The sequence below is a fragment of the Loxodonta africana genome, chromosome 7, assembly GCF_030014295.1.
Source record: "Loxodonta africana isolate mLoxAfr1 chromosome 7, mLoxAfr1.hap2, whole genome shotgun sequence".
NCBI lineage: Eukaryota > Metazoa > Chordata > Mammalia > Proboscidea > Elephantidae > Loxodonta > Loxodonta africana.
The window spans coordinates 75204034-75226949 of record NC_087348.1 but is presented as its reverse complement, the minus strand read 5'-3'; the positions used below and the strand labels follow the sequence as shown (position 1 = coordinate 75226949).

The following is a 22916-nucleotide window of genomic DNA, read 5'->3' as shown; positions in this document are numbered from 1 at the left end:
GACCCAAGCACAAGGAAGCAGGATCCCACTGGAATGGAGAATATGATCCGTCCTGAGACATGGCCCACTAGACAGTGTCTTTTTCACCCTGGGTAACTTTTTATGGGCCCATTGGTACATGTGGAGCCCTGGTGGCACAGTAGTTAAGGGCTTAGCTGCTAACTGAAAGGTTAGTGGCATAAACCCACCAGTCGTTTCTCAGGAGAAAAGACCTAGCAATCTGCTCTTGTAAGATTACAGCCTAGGAAACCCCGTGGGGCAGTTCTGCTCTGTCCTGTAGGGTCTCTATGAGTCAAAATCAACTCGACGGCACACAACAACAACATTCATATGTGTGTCAGCTCGTGGAGCCCCGTTATAGGATGCTATACTTCCCTATAGTATTGTGTCCTATCTCAGAAATCTGTTCCTCGGTTGTTAGAATTCCCCGGAAAGGATGCTTAATGACCCATCCTGTGAACACTGCATTATTCACTTAACTAAATCCCAATTGATAGACACTCTGCCCTCCTCCCCCAACTGCCCTATTAAAAATGAAACTGCAATGAATGTCTTTGTGCTTAAACTTTTGGCTGTATTGTGTATTATTTCCTTTGGCTAGATTTCTAGAACAAGAATCAGTGAGTCAGAGGGCTAAGGCTCTCATCATTGGGTTTTCTCTATTCACAGTAGTTAAGTCTATGGGCTCTAGAACTCTCCACTGCCTGAGTTTGAATTTGAACTTCATCACTTATTGTCTGTGTGACTCTGAGCAGGTTATATAACCTCTTATTTCTTCATCTGTAAAATGGGGATAATAATAGTACCTACCTCATGGTGGTGGTGTGAGGACTAGATGAGAGAAGCCATGTGTAACTCTTAGGTTGAATAGGCATGACTTATGAAATGTAATCATAAAGCAGGCTTATTTTTGTTTCCCACAGCCTCTTTAAATTTCTTCTGTGGGGCTTGTTTTTCCCTCTTAAACCTGGATGAAATATAGAGTCTCATAACTTTACTGGCCACTTTCAGGTAACCAAAGGTTGTCCTGTTAGTAATTAATATATCTTGACTATTGTTATAAAGGAGTCCCTGGGTGGTTAGTAAGCGCTCAGTTACTAACTGAAAGGTTGGCAGTTTGAACCCACCCAGAGGCACCTCAGAAGAAAGGCTTAGCGATCTGCTTCCAAGGGGTCAAAAAAACCTTCCAAGGGGTCCCAGGGGTCATACCCTTGAAAACCCTATGGAGCACAGTTCTACTCTGAAACACATAGGGTCACCAGGAGTCAGCATCGACTCCATTACAGCTTTTTTTTTTTTTTTTAATTGTTATAAAAATGTCTTTAAACTTCATTCAGAGTTACACCAACTCCTCCTGCCCAGCGCAGTCTGCTGCAGGCCAGCTGCCTGTGGGGAAAGGGTCCAGCTTGCAAACCACAGTTCTGACCATATATAGGGTTCAAGGTGGAGGGAGGGAAGGAGCAGGGAAAGAAGAAGAGAGGGGCAGGAAAGCTTTCCCCTGACTAATACCCTGATGAGCTGGCTCACAATCTCTGGGCTCTATCTTCCTGGGGGTCTTTGGAGACCATACCATCACTGGGGTCTCTCTGTACAGCTCCCCTGATGTGGATGATACTGTCCCTGTAGCTTACCCTGTGGGTCCTTCCTTAGGCCCTGGGAATCCTGTGGCTCCCCTCCTCCCCCAACGTCACCTCCCCCGACAAGGGGCCTTCTTGGTGAGGAACTAAGACAATTATGACACACTCGCCCACTGGAAGCATTTGTGTATCCTTTGCACTGACAAAGACAAGCCCAGGAGCGCAGGTTGACCCTGAGGCAGCAGCACTCTCCCTCCCATGAGGGCAGCCAGCCTCCACCTGCTCTTTGGATTTGTCAGGCATGAATTAGATGCTTTGTCCACGGTGGCCCCCAAACCATTGTAGTCATATATTAAGCTCTCCTAGGGGTCTCCTTGGAGTCCCTGGGTGGTGCAAACAACTAACTCACTCAGCTGTTAACTGAAAGGGTTTTTTAAGGGGTCTTCCTAAAGCCCTACTCTCTGGATTTGAGATGAAGGTGACAGTACCCTTCTTCTCCCCTTTAGGCTTACTGGACCCTATGACTCTTTCTAACATTCCTCTTAAACCCCCAGAAAACTATTTTCAGCCCCTCTCATATTTTTTATGTACTAGAGATGGATGTCAGCTAATGGGACAGGCACAGGTTTTCACCACCTCTTTTCAAAGCCCTGCTTGGTGATATCTCACCTTACCCTGGAATGTGCTATTAACTCGAAGCCTTAGCTGGACCTAGACTAGAAGCTTTTCATTTCACCATCCTGTTGCCTATATTTGTTTTTCTAAAGCACGTGGAAGAGTGCCTGGCATAGAGCACACACTCAACAAATGGTAGTTATGTGCAATTAGACATATTTTATTTTATAAGGATCAGCACAAATCTGGTTCCTATGAGGCAGCGGTTAAAGATGTCCCAAATGTCTAACTTTTCCAAACTGCTGTACCACTCCATCATCTCTAACATCAACTGTTCCGTCTCCCCTCAGTACTCTCCCTCCTGTCTTTGGGCTCCCTAATTTGCTGCAATGTCTCACAGAATTCACGAACCATATGTACAAAGGAAATGGCTCATGCGGTCATGGAGGCTGGCAAGTCTGAAATCCATGGCTCAGGTGTAGGCTTCTCCCCACCCTCATGGCTGCAGGGGCTGAGGAACCCAAACTGGCAGTTTAGACCACAGGCTGCTGGCTCAGAAGCCTGCAGAAGCTGGCGAGTCGGATCAGACAATACATCCCTGGCCCACGGGGCCGAATCCCAGAATCAGCAGGTCACACATCAGGCCACTGGCTCAAGTCCCCAAAACTGGAGGCCAATGGAGCAGGAATCATAGGTGGGATTCAGATGCAGAGAGAGAGAGAAAGAGCCCCTCACCAGGGCATCCACTTATATACCTTAGATGCAGGCCACACCCAAGGGAAGGTAGTAACTTGATTAAGGGTGGGACTTGAGTCACACCCTCCTGCAAGGCTGCAACAACCCAAGGACCCAAGACACACCTTGCACCAATCCTGCCTCCTCAACACATAGAGGTGAGGATCCACAACACATAAAATGGAGGACAAACATGCAATATTGGGAATCAACGCCCCAGCCAAGTTGAAGCATAACCGCGACCATCACATGTTCTGTATACCATATTTGCATAGTCCCACTCAATCATTGTGTGTGAGTCACAAAGACCATGGCTAGAAGGGCCATACTAAGTAAGTAACTCATTGCATCGCAACAACCCAATCTCACAGGCTCTTCATTTACATTCACTTCATTACCATTATATTTGATTTTATTCCTGTTACCTTGTTTCATGCTTTCTGAGTTTTATGTTCCCTTTAGACTATGTTTTTGTTTTGTTGTGGAGATTTTTATTGCTGTTATCTCCTGCTATTATTTGGAAAATAGGCATTTTTTTTTTTTTAATTTGTCTAGTGGTTACCCTCCATTTTTCAAGATATTTGTAAGGCTATTTATCTCACTTTAATCATCAATAATAAAGCAATGGTCTTGTATGTTCTACAGTTATTTAAATGAGAATTTTGGAGGGCGCTTTAGTGGATCACCAGAAACCCCGGTGGCGTAGTGGTTAAGTGCTACGGCTTCTAACCGGCAGTTTGAATCTACCAGGCGCTCTTGGAAACTCTATGGGGCAGTTCTACTTTGTCCTGTAGGGTCGCTATGAGTCAGAATCGACTCGATGGCACTGGGTTTGGTTTTTTGGTTTGGTTAGTGGATCACCCACGCTTATGCTACCATCTTGCCCTGATGTCTGTGCAACAGTTTGAAAAAGCACTGGACTTTGATTTAGGCCCGCATCATCTCTGTCCTGGGCTTCTCCAGTAGCTGCCTAACAGTTTTCAATACCTCTAACCTTGTCCCCCTCTCTTCTCCACATTACTCCCAATTGTATCTTCCTAAGACGTACATCTCGGTGGGTTACTCTTGGTTTAAACCCCTTTAGTGGTTGCCCATTGTCTATAGAATACAGTCCAAACCCCCTGGCCTGGTGTTCAGGGTGACATATGATCTGGCCCTACCTTAGCTTCCTAGGCTCATATCCTGCCACACCAAACCACTCACCTGCAGGCCAGCCATGCTAATTTGCAGCTTGATTTTTGAATGCATTTGCCATATGCTCTCATATCCTCATGCCTTTGCTCAAGTCATTCTCTCTATTAGGGATACCTTTTGGTAAAGACCCTACCACAGTGCCTGGCCAATGGCAGAATCTCAGTAAATGCTAAGTTTCCCTCCTTCCTTTCTTTTCAGCCTGTCAGAATCCTGCTCATTCTTCAAGGCCCAATTCAATGTCCTTTTTGCATTCTCAGAGAAGACTTCTCTTAGCCTGACCTCCCCCTCCAGTACCATTCATTGCCTCCTCCTCTGTGCCCCCTCAGCACTTTGTAGACCCTGTATAGTAATATACACACCTTGGTACCGGGCACAGCCATTTTCCATCTCTCCTGCCAGACTGAAAGCTTCCTGAGAACCTGACTCCCTTCCAAAGCCACCACAGCCCTGCATCGGCCGTGAGCCCAGCCAGATATAGTCGATATTTGATTGATTTGAATTGCCTCCCTTAGATTGCAAGGTCACAATGCCAAGCCACCAGGCAGGGCGTTTTGGGAATTAGTGCCCATTCGGAATAGATTTTCATTTATTATTCATGTCCCTTTGCTCCCAAAATTGACTGGAGGTGGCCCCACTCAGTAAAACTGTTAAATTACAAACAGAAAATATAAGACTCCACATGGAAGTAGGCAAGGTTCCAAAATGCTAACCTGCCTCCTGGGTAAACTGGTCTTGCTGAGGGGGGTATATACGGGGGGTGGCCAGTTTGGGGCTTCAGACTCCATGCATTTCTTTATTCCTCCTCAAAAACCATTGCTGTGTTAGAAACTGTCTGAAATGCATTGAGGAGAATTTAAATTCACAGCAGATATCTCGTCTTTGCAGGATTTGGACAGGTGGTGAGAAAGGCCTTTTGGGCTTGGTGTGTCACAGCTTTTTCAGTAGAGATAATCTTGTTCCTGGGGCTAAATTTTAAAAACTTGGGCCCCTCTTCAAGGGTCATTGTATAGCAGAGTGGCATTTTAACCATGGCCTAGTACAATACCCTACATATGGCTTTCCAGAGTGGCTTTTTGATGGAAGCCAAGGGCATAAACTTAAAATGTCAGCCAGGAAGCCACTTGAGCAAGAAATCCCTTCACGAGTTCTGAGTTGTGTGTGGATACTCATGTACCCCTTAGAACTCACGGGAAGCTCACACTTAGATCCCCATGCACACTCATCAACACACCATCCAACAAATGTTCTTGTGCAGATGGCACCAGACAGCAAGGGCATCTCTCTCTCACACTCACACACACACACACACTCACTCATGCTCACACATGCACACTCGTGTTCACACAAGCACGCTCACACATGCACACTTATGCTGCACACACACGTACTCATTCTATGCACACACATCCACCCACATTCACACGTGCACACTCACACATGCACACACACTCATACGCATGCACACACATATACACTCACGCTCGTGCATACACTGGCACACAGTCCCAGCGGCTTCCCCACATCTGACGCCCACACACAGGCTCCACAGGAAGAGGCATGGAAAACCATTTTATTTCTGCATCTCATTCTGCTTCCAGATTTTGCTCCCTTAGGACAGAACCTAAAGTGTCTGTTTAACAGATTCAATTACTCTGGGCTCCTGAGACCTTCCAACTTAATTCTGATTGCTGTAAGGTGTCAGATAATTTGGGAACAAAGGGGAAAAGCAGCCTCAGATTCTTGAAGGGAAACATCTGCTAGGCTGTAGTCATCTTTGAAGTCTTAGCTGTTAATTGCAATTTTGGGAGGGATGGTCTGAATGGTTGGGCCTCCAGGGGCCAAAGGTTCAGGCCTCTTGCTTCTAGGCAGGGTTTCTGTGCATGGGTCCTGAAGGACAAAGGCTCTCAGGGGCACACTGCTGTGGCCTCCAAGGCTGGGACAAATCCCTTTCTGCTGCATTTCCAGGGAGCCCGACGGGGGTAAAAGCAGAGAGGCCCAGGCCAAGCGTCCCAGCAGGCAAGGAAACAGCCGTGCTTTCTGCCCCTGAGCCCCACTCCAAAGTGTTTTATTTTGTCTTTGTCCCCATGAGAGTGATAGTTCTCAGAGGCTGATGACCAGAGGTCACAGCGTGTGTGTGTGTGTGTGCGTGTGCGTGTGTGTGTGAGAGAGAGAGAGGCAGAAAGGACGGTGAGGCCAAGGACTGTGGAACCAGACTGCTTATGTGTGAATCCTAGTTCCAACACTGAACAGCTGGGTGATTTTGGGCAAGATCCTTGCCTTCTCTGTGTCTCAGTTTCTTCTGCTGTAAAATGGGTATGATGATAGTATCTACCTTCTAGGGTGGTTGTAGGGATTAAATGAGTTATATAGATAGTAACTACCATAGCTCCTGAGCTCAGTAAATGCTCCAATATCTTGGTTATTGTTTTTGTAGTTAATGGGCAAGTCAAGGCACGGCTGAAAAGCTTGGAGAGCCCTGGAATGGGGTTCCTGGCTGTGGACCCAGGCAGCAGGATAAGGCCCTCCTTCAGCCCACCTGACTGTCCTTACACTGCCCCACCCAGTGCCTGCAGTCATAACGTTTATTTAGCACCAGGGGATCCCCACATGGACACTCTTCTGGCATGGGGGGTGGGAGCTGCTGAAACCAGGGTGCCCATAAGTACACTCTAGTGCAGTGCAGGGACTGTGCTCGCAGTAGGCCCCTCAATGATCACCTGCTCCATCCATGCTAACAGGCCCCTGGGTGCTCAATTTGCTGCTTAGCTGGGTGCTTGTCTCTCCTCCTTGTTTCCTCTAGCCCTGCTGTGGATTCTCTACTCTTTACCTCCACATCCCATGCCCTGCTTTAAAGTGGTCCTAGTCACAGCCAGGACCTCATCCGCACTCAGAGAATTTAAGATGATCTCTGTTAAGTGTGGTCTCTAGAAAGGGCTTTAGAGGACAGATCCTGGTCAATTTCAGCTCCATCACTTGCTAGCTTTATGTCCCTTGGGCATCTCAGCATTTCTGAGGCTTTATCACTGGGTGGGGAAATGGTTAAGTACTCAACTGCTGACCGAATGGTTTGCAGTTCAAACCCACCAGCGGCTCCACAGGGGAAAAGCCTAGGCTCCTGTAAAGATTACAGCCTGGCAAACCCTGTGGGGTTAGTTCTACTCTGTCATATAGGGTTGCTATGAGTCGGAATTGATTCCATGCCACACAGCTCCCTCTGGGAAATGATAAAATACTTGGCTCTCAGGATTAGTGTGAAGATTAAGTAATATAAATTTATAAGGGCTGGGGATGCAGTAGATAACTATAGCTCAGATGGGAAGGACTCCACCGCTGTAAGGAAACACGTGCCAGAGGCACAGGTGCCCCAGAGGGGGCATGTGAGAGCTGTGTGCGTGTGTGTCCTAGAGGGGGCATGTGAGAACTGTGTATGTGTGTGTGTGTCCCGGGGGGCGTGTGAGAGCTGTGCGTGTGTGTGTCCCAGAGGGGGCATGTGAGAACTGTGTATGTGTGTGTGTCCCAGAGGGGGCATGTGAGAACTGTGTGTGTGTGTGTCCCAGAGGGGGCATGTGAGAACTGTGTGTGTGTGTCCCAGGGGGACATGTAAGAGCTGTGTGTGTGTGTGTGTGTCCCAGAGGGGGCATGTGAGAACTGTGTGTGTGTGTCCCAGAGGGGAAATGTGAGAGTGTGTGTGTGTGTGTCCTATAGGGGGTGTGTGAGAACTGTGTGTATGTGTGTGTGTGTCCCAGGGGGGCATGTGAGAGGTGTGTGTGTGTGTATGTGTGTCCCAGAGGGGGCATGTGAGAACTGTGTGTGTGTGTCCCAGAGGGGTCATGTGAGAACTGCGTGTGTGTGTGTGTCCCAGAGGGGCATGTGAGAGCTGTGTGTGTGTGTGTGGGCATGTGAGGTGTGTGTGTGTGTCCCAGAAGGGGCATGTGAGAGCTGTGTGTGTGTGTTCCATAGGGGGCATGTGAGAACTGTGTGTGTGTGTCCCAGAGGGGGCATGTGAGAGCTGTGTGTATGTGTCCCAGAGGGGGCATGTGAAAACTGCGTGTGTGTCTCAGAGGGGGCATGTGAGAGCTCTGTGCGTGTGTGTGTGTGTGTGTGGGCGTGTGAGGTGTGCGTGTGTGTATCCCAGAGACGGCATGTGAGAGCTGTGTGTGTGTCCCAGAGGGGGCATGTGAAAACTGCATGTGTGTCCCAGAGGGGGCATGTGAGAGCTGTGTGTGGGGGGGGGGGCATGTGAGGTGTGTGTGTATCCCAGAAGGGGCATGTGAGAGTGTGTGTGCGCGTGTATGTGTGTGTGTGTGCGCGCGTGTGTGTATGTGCGCGCGCGCGCGCGCTGGCACCTGCCCTTCCTCCAGTGGATCCGCCCCTCCCGCCTCCGCCGCCAAATCAGAGTAGCGGTTTCCTATCCCTCAGCGAAGATAAGTAGGCCTGGTAGGTGTTAGAATTATCCCCGTTTCACAGAGGAGGAAACTGAGGCTCCGTGGTATAGGGACCCACCCAGGGGCAGCACCGCTGTAAGCCACAGGCCAGCGCCGGCATGGTCACGTGTGTGGAACCCAGGTTCCTGCGACTTCAGGGAAGGTGGGGGCGTTTCGGAAGCACCTTGCAGGCCAAGGGGTGGGGTCTCCGCCCGGGGCGGGGCGAAAGGGGTGGGGGCTGGCCGCCGCTGACACAGCGCGCTCCCGTTCTCGCGGCGGGACTCAACCCCTCGCGCGGCGCCGGGCGGTGCAGGTGGCCCGGGAGCGTGTCGGGAACGCGGAGCCGGCGGAGTCCGCGCTCCAGCCTCTCCCGCCTCCTCGCGCGCGCCCGCCGCAGCCCCGCGCACTCCCGCCGCTTAGCTTTCGGCGCCGCGCCGCGCAGGCAGCCGCTCGCCGAGCTGGCTGCCGGGTCCCTGGCTAGCAGGGCGGGCCTCGGCGGGGCCCAGCGCCCCCGCCCGGGAGGATGCGGCCCGGGGCGGCCTGGGAGCTGAGCAGGGCACCCGCGCCGGCCCCCACGGACCCGGGCCTCCGGAGCCGCAGCCGCCGCCCCGCCCCCGAGAGACATGACTTCCAAGCCGCATTCCGACTGGATTCCCTACAGGTACGCAGGCTCCGGCCCCCCCTTCTCTTCAACTCGGGGGCTGCGGGCTCGGCCGACCACCCTCGAACTCTAAGGGTCAAGGGCGCCGGGCCAGGGGCGCCGACACCCCCGAACGACCACCCCTCAATTTGAGGCTCAGGGCTGACTGTGGACGCCGGGCTGGGACGTGGGACACTTCCACTCTCCTCATCTCCTAACACTGGGGACACGGGTTGGAGGCGCTGGACTTAACTGCCCCGACTTTGGGGATCTGGCAGACTGTGAAACCGCCTTTATCCGCCGAGGCTGCTGAAGGAGGGCAGTGCTCAGGGCCTGAGTGGGCCTTGCTGGGTCCCGCAGCTCCATGTGGCCGGTGTAGAGAGGGAGCGCACACTGCTACGAGCCCCTTCTAGGCCTGGTACCCCAGGTCACACGCCCGTGTAGCCGTGCGCACACACACCCATGCATCTGCACGCATGCACCCACAGGACGTCAGCGCAGTGGGCACTGATGCTCCTGCTTTCTATTCACACACTCAAAGCGTGGTTCCTGGAGACAGTTACTGTGAACCAAGAGCACTCCCGTGCTCATATCCACATACACGCATCCATCTCTACACACATGCTTATCCTTGGGCACACACAGGTGCACCCTAATTATCTATACACGCACACAGCCACAATACCTACCACCTGCTCCCCACTGTCAAGTGGTGGTGTTGGTTACAGCTGAGTGGATTTTGATTCATGGTGACACCATGTGTGCAGGGTAGAACTGCTCCACAGGGTTTTCAAGGCTATAACCTTTCGGAAGCAGATCGCCAGGCCCATCTTCCAAGGTGTCTCTGGGTGGGTTCTAACCACCGACCTTTCAATATTTTGTAGCGATTCAGTAATCTACTTGCTAACAGGTCTGTACCTGGGTACACACCAACTCACAATACCTAGAACTACCCTCACATGTACAAAAATACTCAAAAACCCAAGCTTACTCAGGGAAGCCCACCACCCTCTTCCCAGACACTGCAGTTTGTCCCAAAGATGGCTGGGCTTTCCTACCAGCATAAGGCGTGGGAGCGGGAGAGGGGTCTCTGAGGCCTCACACAGGTGCAGGTCTTTTCCCATCCACTCTACTCCATTCTCTCCATTCACCACAGAAAGGAGCTCATCGCCATGGCAGCACCAGTTCCTTGGCCACCCATTGGCTCTTTGGTTGCCATGGGCTACCCAGCTGTCTCTAGGCCTCCTGGAGAGGCTTGTTCCTAAAAAGGGTGCTGGACTGCTCAGGCCCACTACCTTATTGCCAGCCTAGGTGCATGTGCTGTGGGTGGCAGGATCAGATCCTCAGGGCCCCCTTCGTAATACATCCTGCTCTTGGGATGGGGCCTGTTTCCAGTCACTGACAGAAGATAATTCTGATAGAGGTCTTCTCTGAGTCTGTCCAGACAGCCTTCTAAATGGAAAGCAGCTCAACCGCCTGAGGCTTGTTAAAAGCAGATCCTTCTGCAAACAGGCCTCTGTCACTGGCCTGGGAATTCAGGGCCTCTCTCGAGAATTGTTTCTAATCTCAGCTCCTGTGGAGGCTTCAGGGCTTCCTAGGTTAGAATTTGTGTGCCCCCCCGACACACATGCACACACACTAGTCACCCCCAGAATCTTCTCAGACAAACACAGTCATACCTCAGAGTGTCACATAGAACAGGGAGACAGTTCCATCAGGGACTGGCGAGAGGGCTGTGCTGACTCAGGAGAGCTGCTGCCCCACTCACCCTGGGGCACAGGTAGTTCCTGGAGTATCCTGGCCTTTTTGGTGCATGTAGGCTGAGGACCTTTTAGAAGACAGTGTAGCCACAGGGAGTACCGTGAACGTTTTCTAGGCCCCACAGCTGCATGGGCAGCGACTGGGCTGAGGGGCACACAGTGCTGTGGAAGTACCTGTGTGGAGGTAGAGATGGCAAGACAGTGGCCACAGACTGAGAAAGGAGCTGTGGAGATGATGGTCCTTTTAGAACCTGGCAAACTGGGCTCTGGGCCAGGCCAGATCACGGTTCAAGGAAGCCTCTCCCAGAGATCCAAGAACTGAAGCAACTTGTAGAGTTAGTACATAAATCCTAGAGAAAATCTAGTTCAAACTGGGGAGACTTAAGTTTGCCCCAGGAAGGGGGTGCCAAAGAGGTGGGGATTGTGTCTGGGAAATAGCCGTGTCCTCCATAAGTGCCCAGGGCACTGGCATTCTGCAGAGTGATTTGGCACTTCCCCTGGCCCAGGCCCCTCTTACTCCTTTCTTGGGCCCACATACTCTGCCTGAAGCACAGGATCCTGCCACCCTGAAAGCCTGGCCCTGAGAAGTAGCTTATGGCCTTTGCCGACACCCTTGCCTATGGCCCCTCTCCTCTTCTCTTTTTGTTCTATGGTAGGGAAGGTGGGTGGCTAGCCACATCCCTCTTACTTTGCCCTGCCCTGCAAGGGTCTTTCCAGGTATGCACTGTGCCCAGGAAGGCACTGGACTTGGGGTATGGACTTCTAAGATGGAGGGCCTGGGCGAAGGGGGAGAGATTCAGCCACCTCTGGCAGGAACTGGGCTACTGATTGCAGTCAAAGCCACATGCCTGTCTGATGGTAGAGAAAACTGGGGCAGAAGACAGGCCAGGCATTTAACTGGCAGGTGGCGGAGGGAGGCACGGGCGGGCATGTGCTGTGACTGGTGTGGGGTTCCCCTAACGTCACAGCATGTCAGAGCTGGAAAGTGGCATTTGGTTTTGGGGAGAGAGGTCAGTAGATTGCTTGTTGGCTGTCTGGTGGGGCTGCTGCTTTGGCTCCCTCTGTGATGGTTGCACCTTGCATTCCTTGATTTTCTTTGATACAATGACAAAAAAAAACAATGACAGTTGGTGATAATAACCTTATGAGTAATTCTGGCTCAGGATATAATGATAAGGGATTAATCTCAGATTTTGACTTAGAAGGGAGCCATTTTGTTTATAAAGTTTAATAATGGGGACAATTTTTTGCCTTTTATTTTTTTCTTGTTATTACTGATAATAATTTCTGTTTCTGCCAGTTTTCTTTTTACTTGTGTTCTCGAGTATTAAATGCCTCTCATGTCTGACTTTGCAACCTTTGATAAGTTGAAGGTGGACGCTTGAGAGTGAGGAAGGAGCATGGCCCACAGGTGTGTTGGAGGAGCGGTGCTGGGGAGTGATAGAGGCCCTGCCCTCAGTGCTCTTGTCTGCAGCCATTGCCTAATGTTGCCATCACTGAGCTGTGAGCTCCTTGGGAGGGAGCAAGGACCTGTTCTGGTTCCTGACTGTGTCCCCAGCATGGCCCAGCAGAGACAAGGTACCCAATATATTGAATCAAAGTGGCTTCCCCAGGCAGCCTTTGGGGCTTCCTCGGCTTTCCTGACCCCACATTGGGGCTCTCGGCACGCCTGAGGGACACAGCACTCTCCCATCTGGACTAGATCCTCACTGGGCTTCCTGGAACACTGTTTGAAAAGCATGGCTCCTCTAGATCATAGAACAGGAATCTTTGGCTGGAAGTGCCCTTAAAGGCCATCTAGTCCTCTGAGTCAATGCCCTCTGTAGCATCCCTGCCAAGAGGCCTTCCATCTGCCTTTGCTTGTGTGCTTCCAACAACGGAGAGTTCACTCCTGTCTACATCAGGTGGTTGTGACTGTTAGAAAGTTCTTCCTTTGGTTGAGTCTACATGTGTCTCTGGTTCCCCCTCCTCTTGGCCGTTATTAGAATCCTCTCACCCCTTCCTCAGTTTGCTTTGTGGGGAGCAATATGACCCCTGATTAAGATGGGGGAGGGGGACTCTTTCAGTTCTGCCTCTGGGTTTAGCCTCAGAGGTGCCCTGGACTCCTTTGTCCACTGCTTCACCTCTGGCCACAAGGAAAGTGAACAGGACCTCTGATCCTGAACCCCCAGCAAATCATCCTCTGCTCCCATCCCAAGCCCCCTGCAGAGTGTCTTCTTGCTGTTGCCTGGGATGACAGGAGCAAGAAACAAGGTTGAGAGAGAAGAATATGGGAATAAAATGGGAATAGGATACATAAAAAGAAAAGAGGGTCCGTGAATAGAGGAAACCCTCTGGATGACCTAAGATTGGTCTCTGCCTTCTCCAGTGTGGAACTGCATACAATGTCCTGGGTGTGGCCTGTCCAGCACCAAGCAGAGTGAGGTCCTTACTTCTTGCTCTAGACCTCTGCTTATTTAAGCCCTCACCGTCATGTGGCATGGCTTCGCCGCACTGACTAGTCGGAGCCGTCTGTAAACAAAACCCCCAGAGTCTTTCATCAGGCTGATATCAAGCCCCGTCTCCCCAAATTCTGCTTGTGTGGGGAAGAACTGGATATTGGGATCCATATGTAGGACTTGGTCTTCTGAATCCACGTTGTCTTAGCCAACAATTTATCTCGCTCATTTTGCTGAAAGTTTACTGAGAGGCCTGCGTTGTCTTCAAGTCATCAATAAACACGTTAAGCAAGAGAAGCATGGTGCTGGAAACCTTCCTTGACTGTGGCCTCCACTCATTGTTCAAGAAACTTGGGTAGGGTTTTTTGAATGGTTTCTAATTTTTCTCATTGGACTGGCGTGCTATTTACATTGATGCATCTTGCCCATAAGTTACCATCACATGAGATTCCATGTGGAAGCCTGGCTGTAGTGTTCTCCCCATTTTTTCTGATGGACCTAAGGACAGTGTGCCATGACTTGCTTTGAGCCTGAACTTGCTCCTGGGAATTACCGAGTCTTCTAGTCCTTCAAACCACCCCTTTACTAACCCCTTCCACAGTCTCATCTAGGGTCCACATTGGACTTACTGCCCTTCAAACTGCATGTATTCTCTTCCCCCATCTGGACATCAAGGCTGCATTTACAATCTTCTAGTCTGATCAGGAAAAAAAAAAAAACCCATTGCCATCAAGTCTATTCCAACTCTTAGTGATCCTACAGGACAGAGTAGAACTGCCCCATAGGGTTTCCAGGGAGCTGCTGGTGGATTCGAACTGCTGACCTTTTGGTTAGCAGCTGTAGCTCTTAACTACTGCACCACCAGGGCTTCTCCAGTCTGATGGCACCTCCCTAAGTCCCCTTCTGTTCCTTAGAGATCACCAGCTGTGGCTCTATAGGTCTCTATTTGCAGGACCAAGCATTAGAATCTCCTGTAGCTTTTGCATTAAAAGAGAGGGAGAGGTGAGGATGGGAGTTGATGACTCTGGGGTGTCTTCTGAATTCCCAGGTCAGGCCTGAGTGCCCCTAGCAGTTTTAATGAGCCTGGTAAGTTTGGAACCCATTAGCTGTAATGGAGACTGCCCGTCCTGGGAGGCTGGGACTCTTCTGTCATCTGGAGCTGTCCCCATTCCCACGCCACCATGTTCCTCCTTCATCCCAAGCAGCCCAAGGCAATGGAAGCCACAGATCTGGACTGGCTGGGGGTCTGGCATTGAGCACTGCATGGGGTTGCATCCAGGTACCCTGATAGGCCACTTCCATCTGATTTCCACAGTCCAGCAGGCATAGCCCCCATCGTGACTGGGAGAAAAGAATAAGGGCAGGAAGGAAGGAAGGTGAGGTGGGTATGAAGAATATGTCCAGAGATTGGGTCTGTCCCTGGATTGTCCCGACCCCCTGGCTAAAGCTCTGGTGGATTAGCTGGAGCATGTAAGGTAGACTCTACGAAAGGGAGGGAAAACTGGCCTAAATATATTCACCATGTCCATGGCTTTTCCAGCCCTTGGGAGAAGTGCCCCCTGCACCCCTCCCCCTTGTTGTCCATCATGGTTCACTCCCCAAAAGTCTGTTGGTTGCCTTGGGGGAGGGAGTCCGTGGGTGGTACAAATGGTTGCTCACTTGGTCGACAGCTGAAAGGTTGGAATTTTGAGTCTACCCAGACGCTTCTTGGAAGAAAGGCCTGATGATCTACTTTTGAAAACTAAGCCATTGAAAACCCTGTGGAACACAGTTCTACCCTGACACTCATGGGGTCGCCATGAGCTGGAGTCAGCTTGATAGCACCTGGTTTTTTTGCCTTGGGGAAGTGGATGTGGAGGGGCTGCCCCCATGGAGGGTAAATTTGCCACCTCATTGATCCTGGGCACAGTGGCTGGATTGGTGGACGCTGCAGACCCTCCTGAGTCAGTGGCTTGTACTTCACTGGGCCTCCCTGGTCTGGCCTTCAGCAGGAGACAGCCGTAATGAAGGAGCTGCCAGGGTCAGCCTGGAAGTCCCATCGGTCAGTGTCTGTCTCTTGTCTGCACCTCCTGGCGGGGCTGCAGCTGGCAGTCTGGGCTTGGCAGTGATTCCATAATGGGAGCAGGAGCCATTAAAAAGCCATTACAACCTCCTTGCATGGTTATCGTTTAGTGCTGCCTAGAACTGTGCCTCAGAAAGAGGCAGGATGGGGAAGTGCTGGTGAGAGAGGATGGTGCCCTAGGAATGGTGCTAAAGTGGAGGTGAGGAGGCAGGGCCATCTGGGGTAGGGAGAAACAGGAGCCAGGCTTGCTGAGGATGAGAGGAGCTTGTAGTTCTGCTCTCTCTAGAGACAGCCACTGTAGCTGTCACTCTTCTCCACAGCACGCTGCCAGTTCGCAGGGAATTCTTTGTTGCTCACCAGAGACAGATGTTGTGTGTTCTGGATGCACTGTCGTTAGCCAGAAACACCCACCAGTACACGCTCATCACTGACAGGGTGTTGGTCACCTGGGATGGTTGTCGGTCATGCTGTGCAGTTGCAGCTGGTTGCGGCTCTCTTAGGAGCACTGCTTTACCACACCCCTGCTTTATTCCATACGGTTGTTACACACTCCCAGAGCCTGCATAAGGTGCATTTATTGGAGGCCCTCTGGGATGAGTCTTGCCCAGCCAGGCACATTTTATCCCCTAGGCACATGTTGTTTCTCCCCGTCTGCCGCCCCCAGCCCTGCAAACTCCAGTCCTCCTAGCTGCTGGAGCATGCCTGGTGCTGAGTGAGGTGGTAGGTGGTCTTCTAGGCACTTCCAGGGTATCTGAGGTTTCTGGAATTTCTTTTCAGAAGTCTAACTCTCACATTCATTCATCTTTCTCTGAAGACCGGTGGTTGAGTCCACTCTACCTGTAATCTTACCTGGTGATTAGTGTTCCTGAAGCCTGTAGCTTTTCAGGGACTGGAATTGGGGACAGAGGAAGAGGAAGTAGTGCTGCTTTCATGGAAACCATGGGGGAAGTCCATGGCAGTGGGACAGTGGCCTATGGTAGCAAAGCGTCCCCCGTGCATGGATAAGGACATCGGGGGGCACTGGGCAGTGAGGCCATCAGGGTTGGAACTCCCTTTTGTCAGTTGAGCGGCCACTGTGACCCAGCCATTCTGGAGGTGGCTTTGCTGACGTGAGTCTTATCTCTCAGCTAGGTGGCCCCTTTTCCAAATGACCATAGGTATTAGTGTCAGCACCGTGGAAGTCATCTTCTTTGTCCTGCTCAGCCAAGCATGGTGCCAGGGATGACCCAGATGACTGTCTGTCCCTGGCACTGTCCCCCGACAGTGCAAGTGGCTCATGAAATCCCAGAAAGCTGTGAAATGGCCTCTCTTGCTGGTGTGAAGGGAAGACTGAATCTTGTGGCAGTCACTCAGGGCTCCTGGGGCCACGCCACCACTTGTAAGATTGTGAGAATTATAGAAAAGCACCCCTTCCTCGGGCTTCCCTGTGTGCATGCACAGAGCTTGGCAGGTGGAGTCTGGTTGCATTTCAGGCCCTGTTGCTCTGCCCACAGGTTCCATTGTGCAGGGCCCAGGCTGCATTTCTCATCCATCTCCTGGAGGTAATGGGTGAGTGTGTACTGTAGCAGCAGCCACACTGTGGTGGACAGTGGTGTTTGGGGACTGTCTGAAGGACCCTCCCCTTTGAAGCTGGTCTGTGATCAGATACTCTGCCATTGTGTTATTCAGTCAGGCCATTGGACTTGAAGTGTCAAGACAGGTGGAAGAGTTGTAGGCTCTCAGACCTGGAGGGTTGCTTGGGCATCTTGTTTACCCTGGTGCCTTAACCCATTCTTCTTCAGTCCTCCAGTCAGTGGCACATGCCCTCAGTGATGGGGCATTCACCTTTGCAGCCAGCTCTCATTTTTAGGGAGCTGATTACCTACCCTTGGGCCCTAGCATTGCCCTCGGGGAGCCCCAGATGCAGCCATACCCTCTTGGGCCGGTGGGCTGTCTTAAGCAGACTGAGGGCTTGGCTCAGAGGCATGTCTGCTGAGCAGTGATGTCCCTGCTTCAGGCAGCTGAGGGTTTGGTGCGTGAGGCTGTTCTGTGCATGAACCCAAATCACTGTTAGGCTCTTCTGGGGTAAAGAGTAGCTTATGGGGACCAGAAAAGGCCTTCCAGATGTCAAGTGGTTGAGACAGCTGCCAGTCAAAAATATATATACTCATAATTTGTGGAAGGGAGGTGGGTATGTGAAGCCACAGGTGGGGTGGTGGACTGCCTTTGATCCATTGACTCTCACACCCTCTGGCTGATACCCTTCGTACACAGAGATACTAAGTAGTTTGGAAGAGCTCAAGGGACTTTCTAAGTCAATGATTGTTCCAGCTAGAAAGGGCTTCTGCTGTCAGGAGGAGATGGAATGGCTTCTTCTTGTCCTCTGGTGATTTGACCTTATCTTTTTTTTCCCCCATATATACACCTCTACTCACCTTCACACAAGTATGTCCACTTCTTCCACAGGTGTTTGCATGTGTCTGTACCCAGGTACGTGTACCCACATTTAGATAGACGTGCTCAGACATTTGGGCAGCCCTTTTCCCCACGTGTACACACCCACGAGATATCTTCATATACTTCATACAGGCTCACACAACCATGTAATGCACCTGGGTGTGCCCGTGCAGACACCCACAGATGTATAACTGGGCCTGGGGGTTCCCAGAGCTCCGATCCTCAGGCTTCAGCTCCACCCCATGCAGCTGTCCTGACCTTGGCTTTGACTGAATTTGGGCCTGGCCCTCACACACATGCCTTAGACTGGGAAAAAGCTAAGCGGTCTGAGTGGCCATCCCCCTGCTTGTGCTCAGCCTTCCTGGGTGGCAGAGCCAGTCTGGATGAGATGAGGCTCAAGATGTGGAACTTAAGGGCTTGCTGCCCTGGTGCCACCTGCACCACCTGGCTGGTTGCTGAGCTGCATGTGGCAGACCTGCCTCCTGTGCTTTGACGTGCCGAGCTGCCTGCAGACATTCCCACCCAGCTTAGCCCTGCCCGAGGGACTGGTCTTAGCCTTACCCTCCCAGATGAGAAGGGAAGCCTCAGCTCTCTTTAAGTGGGAAGGGGAGTAGGCTGGGTGATACCTGCTCTCTGCCACCTGGAGAGCCAGGAGCTGACAGGGAGAGGATGGAAAGGAGCGAAAGAGCTGCCTGGCAGGGGGCTGGAGGGAGCAGGCCACTAGGTTTGAAGCCTGGCTGTGGTGATGCTTCTGCATGGGTTCTCTGGAATCTCAATCAGGCCACGCCTTGCTCAGGGGCCCACGGGGAGGGTCTCAGCCTGTATTTACTGGGTCCGGGTTGGGTGGGAAGTCTTTCGAGGACAGCAGGGATCCTAGCAGAGGATAAGCTCCCCAAATGGTAGAAATACAGCTTAAACCCTCTTGTCTGGAGCTGGTTCTCAGATGGCAGCCTCTGCCAGGCAGGCTCACTTTGGCCCAGGAGCCGTGGTGGTGGGGGATTAAAGGACCCCAGTGTGCTCGGGACAGGCCCTGGACGATAACCTGGCATCTTGTGAGCAGGCTCTGAATACCCTTGTCTCTTCTGCAGTGTCTTAGATGATGAGGGCAGCAGCCTCAGACAGCAGAAGCTTGACCGGCAGGTAAGTGAGGCCAGGGTGGAGGGAAGGGCCATCAGCACTGGGATCCTGGCTGGGGTTTGGGCAGAGGGGAGGGACTGTCCCTGTCCCCAAGGGCGATCCTGCCTGATGGGGAGAGGGGACTCGCCTGGAAAAAGAGAGGCACACTCTCTCCATTACCAGCCCAGCATTAGCCCTGCCACAGTACACGGTACACGGGGCCTGTGCTGGGAAGGCCCCCAGGGTGACCACAGTCGAAGTGTGTGATCATGCCAGGGCACCTCCTGGCTGAGCTTTACCTCCCTTTCCTGGACCCTGAGTCTTGGGAAACCAGGTTACATGGGGCCTTGGTCCAGAGTAGGTGTGACCTCTAGAACCCAGCTGACCGAGCAGGGCTCTCTGCCTGGTCCCGCTCTGGGAGCTCCTGCCTGGTCTCAGAGGCTGGTTGCCACCCTCTCAGGGGTCACTAACTTTTGTGCCTCCCTGTGCCTTTATAGCGGGCCCTGCTGGAGCAGAAGCAAAAGAAGAAGCGCCAGGAGCCCCTGATGGTGCAGGCCAACGCCGATGGGCGGCCCCGGAGCCGGCGGGCCCGGCAGTCGGAGGAGCAGGCCCCTTTGGTGGAGTCCTACCTCAGCAGCAGTGGCAGCACCAGCTACCAAGGTACCCCCTGTCTGCTGCCCACTGGCCCCAGTGAGCCAACCTGGGGAAGCCCCGCAGTGCGACTCTATCCCCACTACTGCTCTGGGGAGGCCCTCAGGAGTTCCTGTACCTGTCAGTCTGTGCCCAGCTGGTACCGAGGAGGAAAGCTCCTGCTAGTCCTGGTTCTGAGCCCCAGTGGACAACTGAGCGGGCCAGTGGGACCTGTAGTCTGGGCCCTTGAATCGGGTGTTGGAGCTGGAAAGTTAAAACTTTGCGAATCCAGGTTTTTGATCCATAGCATTTCAGTAAGAACAGGAGGCAGTGCTTCAGAACAGAGTCTGGCCTCCTGAGACGACGCCCCCCACCAATATTCTACCTCCTGAGAGGAGCCCCTCTCATCCTTCCGCATACCGACAAGTGTCCCTTGTGACAAGTGCCTGTTACCTTCCCCCTATGGATTTTCTGTACCCTCAGTTGGTCTGGCTCTGGCCTGCGGGTCCCCATCCCTGGCTCATGGCTCCTTTAGAGCGTGTTGACCAGTAGCCTTCCTTCCTTACACACTCCAGTTCTCAGCAGAGCCCACTTGGGGACAGTTCTCTGCAGCTAATCCTGGGAAGCGGATGCCTTTGTTGCATCCCTGGGCTTGGGACCTCCCTCCAGCTTAGGTTAGGGTCAGAATATCCAAGGCCAGAAAGAGCTTTGGTCTCAACATGAAAGAGGGACTCCACTCAGTCTCAGTCACCACTGCCCCCTGCTGGTGCTGATAACCCAGGCCACTGCTCCATCAAATCACTGTTAGGAAGATGGCAGTTAGAACCCACCCTGATGCTCCTCTCCTTTGGCTTCCTGATGACCTGGAGCCCCCAGCCACATTGAACTACTGGTAGCTGCTTCACTTGAGGGCTGACCTTTTTCATCTAGCTCCTGGGACTTCCCCATTCTTCTCCCTCATAGCATCTCAGGTTCCTCTTCTCTCTGTTGCACTAGCCCAGCCCTTGGGCAGTGATTGAATCTTACTCAATCTACTGCCCAGTCTGTGGCTTGGCACGCCATCGGAGCTCAGTTCCCCCTGTGTATGCTCACACCCTCTGAGGAAATCCATCTTGTTTCTAATAATAAAAGGTGCCTTTGGGCATTTCCCAAGGGCTGACTAAGCAGGGTGCCAGGCACTTTACCTGCATTGTCTGAGTTAATCCACACAGTAACTGATTATCTCCGCATAATCCACAGGGAGATGGACTCTGAGGGGTTCAGTGACTTGCCCATGGTTTACTACTGGTGAGCGACAGGGCTAGAATTTGAACCCAAGCCTGTCTGACTCCAAAGGGTCTTTCTACCATATTGTGTTGCCTGCCTGATAAAAAGCTCTTTCATGGTAATTCCCCTACATGTACCTCAGCTGAGCACCTGGTATGTCTGTACTTCATCTGAGAGGCCCTTCAGAAGAGGAGGATAGGGACCTCAACCCAACTCTGTGTCTCAGAGAGGCAGTCCCAGCTGCTCCTCTCAGAACTGGCCCCTGGCCCCACTCTTTCCTGGCAGCCCCCTCCTCTGTGAGTGCTGTCTCAGCAGAGAAGGCTCCAGCTGTTCTGGGTCCTGTGGAGCCAGCCTGCCGCCGTGTGGGCATCACAGCCCCATGCAGCTCTGCCCTACCTGGCACCTGACCGTCTGAGGCTGTGTGTGGAGTAGAAGCCTACTCCCATGACTTTTGACCCTGCTCATTTGTGCCAGAGGCAGACATCTCACTGATGTTCAGTTATTTTGGCAGGCGTTTCTTGAACACGGGCTCTGTGCCGGGGCAGTGTCAGGCTGCAGAAAGAACACAGTAAGAGAAGTAGCACCCCTGGGGAGGTGGATGACCAGAAGGCCAAAGACAGTTTCTGGTCATATCTCTGCCGGGCACCTGCTCACTGTGTGACTGTGGGCAAGTCACTTATTCTCTCTGGGTCTGTTTCTTCCCCTTTAAGATGAGGAAAATTCTCTCAGCCTCAGGGCTTTGAAAAATTGAAGCTGCTATGGTATGTCCCAGAGTCCAAAAGCAGGGATTACTGTCCCCTGATGACGTTGCAGACCAGGCCTGTCTCCAGGGGCCCTTCCTACAGAGGACATTTGAACTTGTGACATCTGGGCTTCTGAGAGGTACACGTGGCTCGGTCTTTGTCCAGCCCACAGTGGTGATCTCAGCCCCCAAAGCCCTGGGGAGGCCGCTGCACACGTAGCTGACTGACGTGGGGCTTGGCGATTTCAAGTCCACCCTGACCACCGCCACCACACCTCCTGCAGCATTAGCTGCCTTCTGCTCTGCCCTCTGCTGGTTCGTGGTGTGAAATACAAAGGGATTATTTCCAGAGGAAGCTAAGGGAGTTTGATATAAATCAGCACTGATGGTTTACCCCAGTAAACATGCGTTGACTGCTACCCACTGGCCCTGCTCATTCATGTTATGAGTTAATTCATTTTGCTAACATTTATTGGGGCCTACTGTGTGTCAGGCCCGGGATTAGAGGCTGGGGTCCCAGCGTGAGCACACACAGGCGTGGTCTCTACTTCCTCCTGGACCTTACAGTCCAGGAGGGGACAGAGACTTAAACACAGATGGTCACAGGTTCTCTGAGTGGGTGACAGAGATCTCATTTTCAGACTGGAGATGTCAGGGAAGGCTCCCTGAGGAAGTGACAGCAGAGCTGAAATTTGCAGGATGTGTGGGAGTTAATCAGACAATGGGCGTAGTAAGGGCAGTCTAGGCAATGGTAACAGGTGGCATATGAGCCCTGGGGCAAGAGGGAGTCCAGGATGTGCAAGGCACTGACAGAGCCTGGGTGGCTGGCACTTGTGGCACCTGGGGTCAGGGAGTGTGAGGTAGGCCAAGGGAAAGGGAAATGGAGGAGCCAGATGTACAGGGGAATGCTGGTCTTTGTCTTAAAGCAACCAGAAGGCACTGAAGATTTCTGAGCAGATTTGTGCAGTTCCGACGTGTGCAGGATTTGAGGCCACCAGCTATGATTCTGTAACTCCTTTTACGCCAACAGTTTATTCCTTTCTCAGGGCGCTCTCCCACCTCAGGCTCCCATGGTCTCATCCCATGAGGGCCTTGGGCAGGGTCCCCAGAGTGCTTGCTTGCTCTGCTTATGGTTTCTTTCAGGAGATGGAGCCTTTTCTGTCTTCATCCACTGTCTTGGATGGCCCACATTCTCACACTCTGCCTCCCGCCACCCAAGCTCAGAACAGCTTGTTGGCCGAGAGCTTTGATTGCCTGTGTCTTGGTTGGTCCTGGTCTGAG

The 22916-nt window shown here is 52.2% G+C and overlaps 1 protein-coding gene across 12 annotated transcripts in view; it reads left to right on the top strand.

Moving 5' to 3' along the window:
* Positions 1–22916, top strand: part of TUB (TUB bipartite transcription factor) — a 90735-nt gene that overhangs the window by 52189 nt on the left and 15630 nt on the right. For 10 of the 12 annotated variants that reach the window (XM_064288472.1, XM_064288470.1, XM_064288475.1 and 7 more), the window contains 2 exons: positions 18970–19021; positions 19495–19657. In XM_064288472.1, the coding sequence (XP_064144542.1) occupies positions 18970–19021; positions 19495–19657 (215 nt within the window). Of the gene's footprint in view, positions 1–8607; positions 8709–9110; positions 9207–18969; positions 19022–19494; positions 19658–22916 lie in introns of those variants that run through there. The other 2 variants (XM_064288476.1, XM_064288477.1) reach the window with 2 other exon arrangements.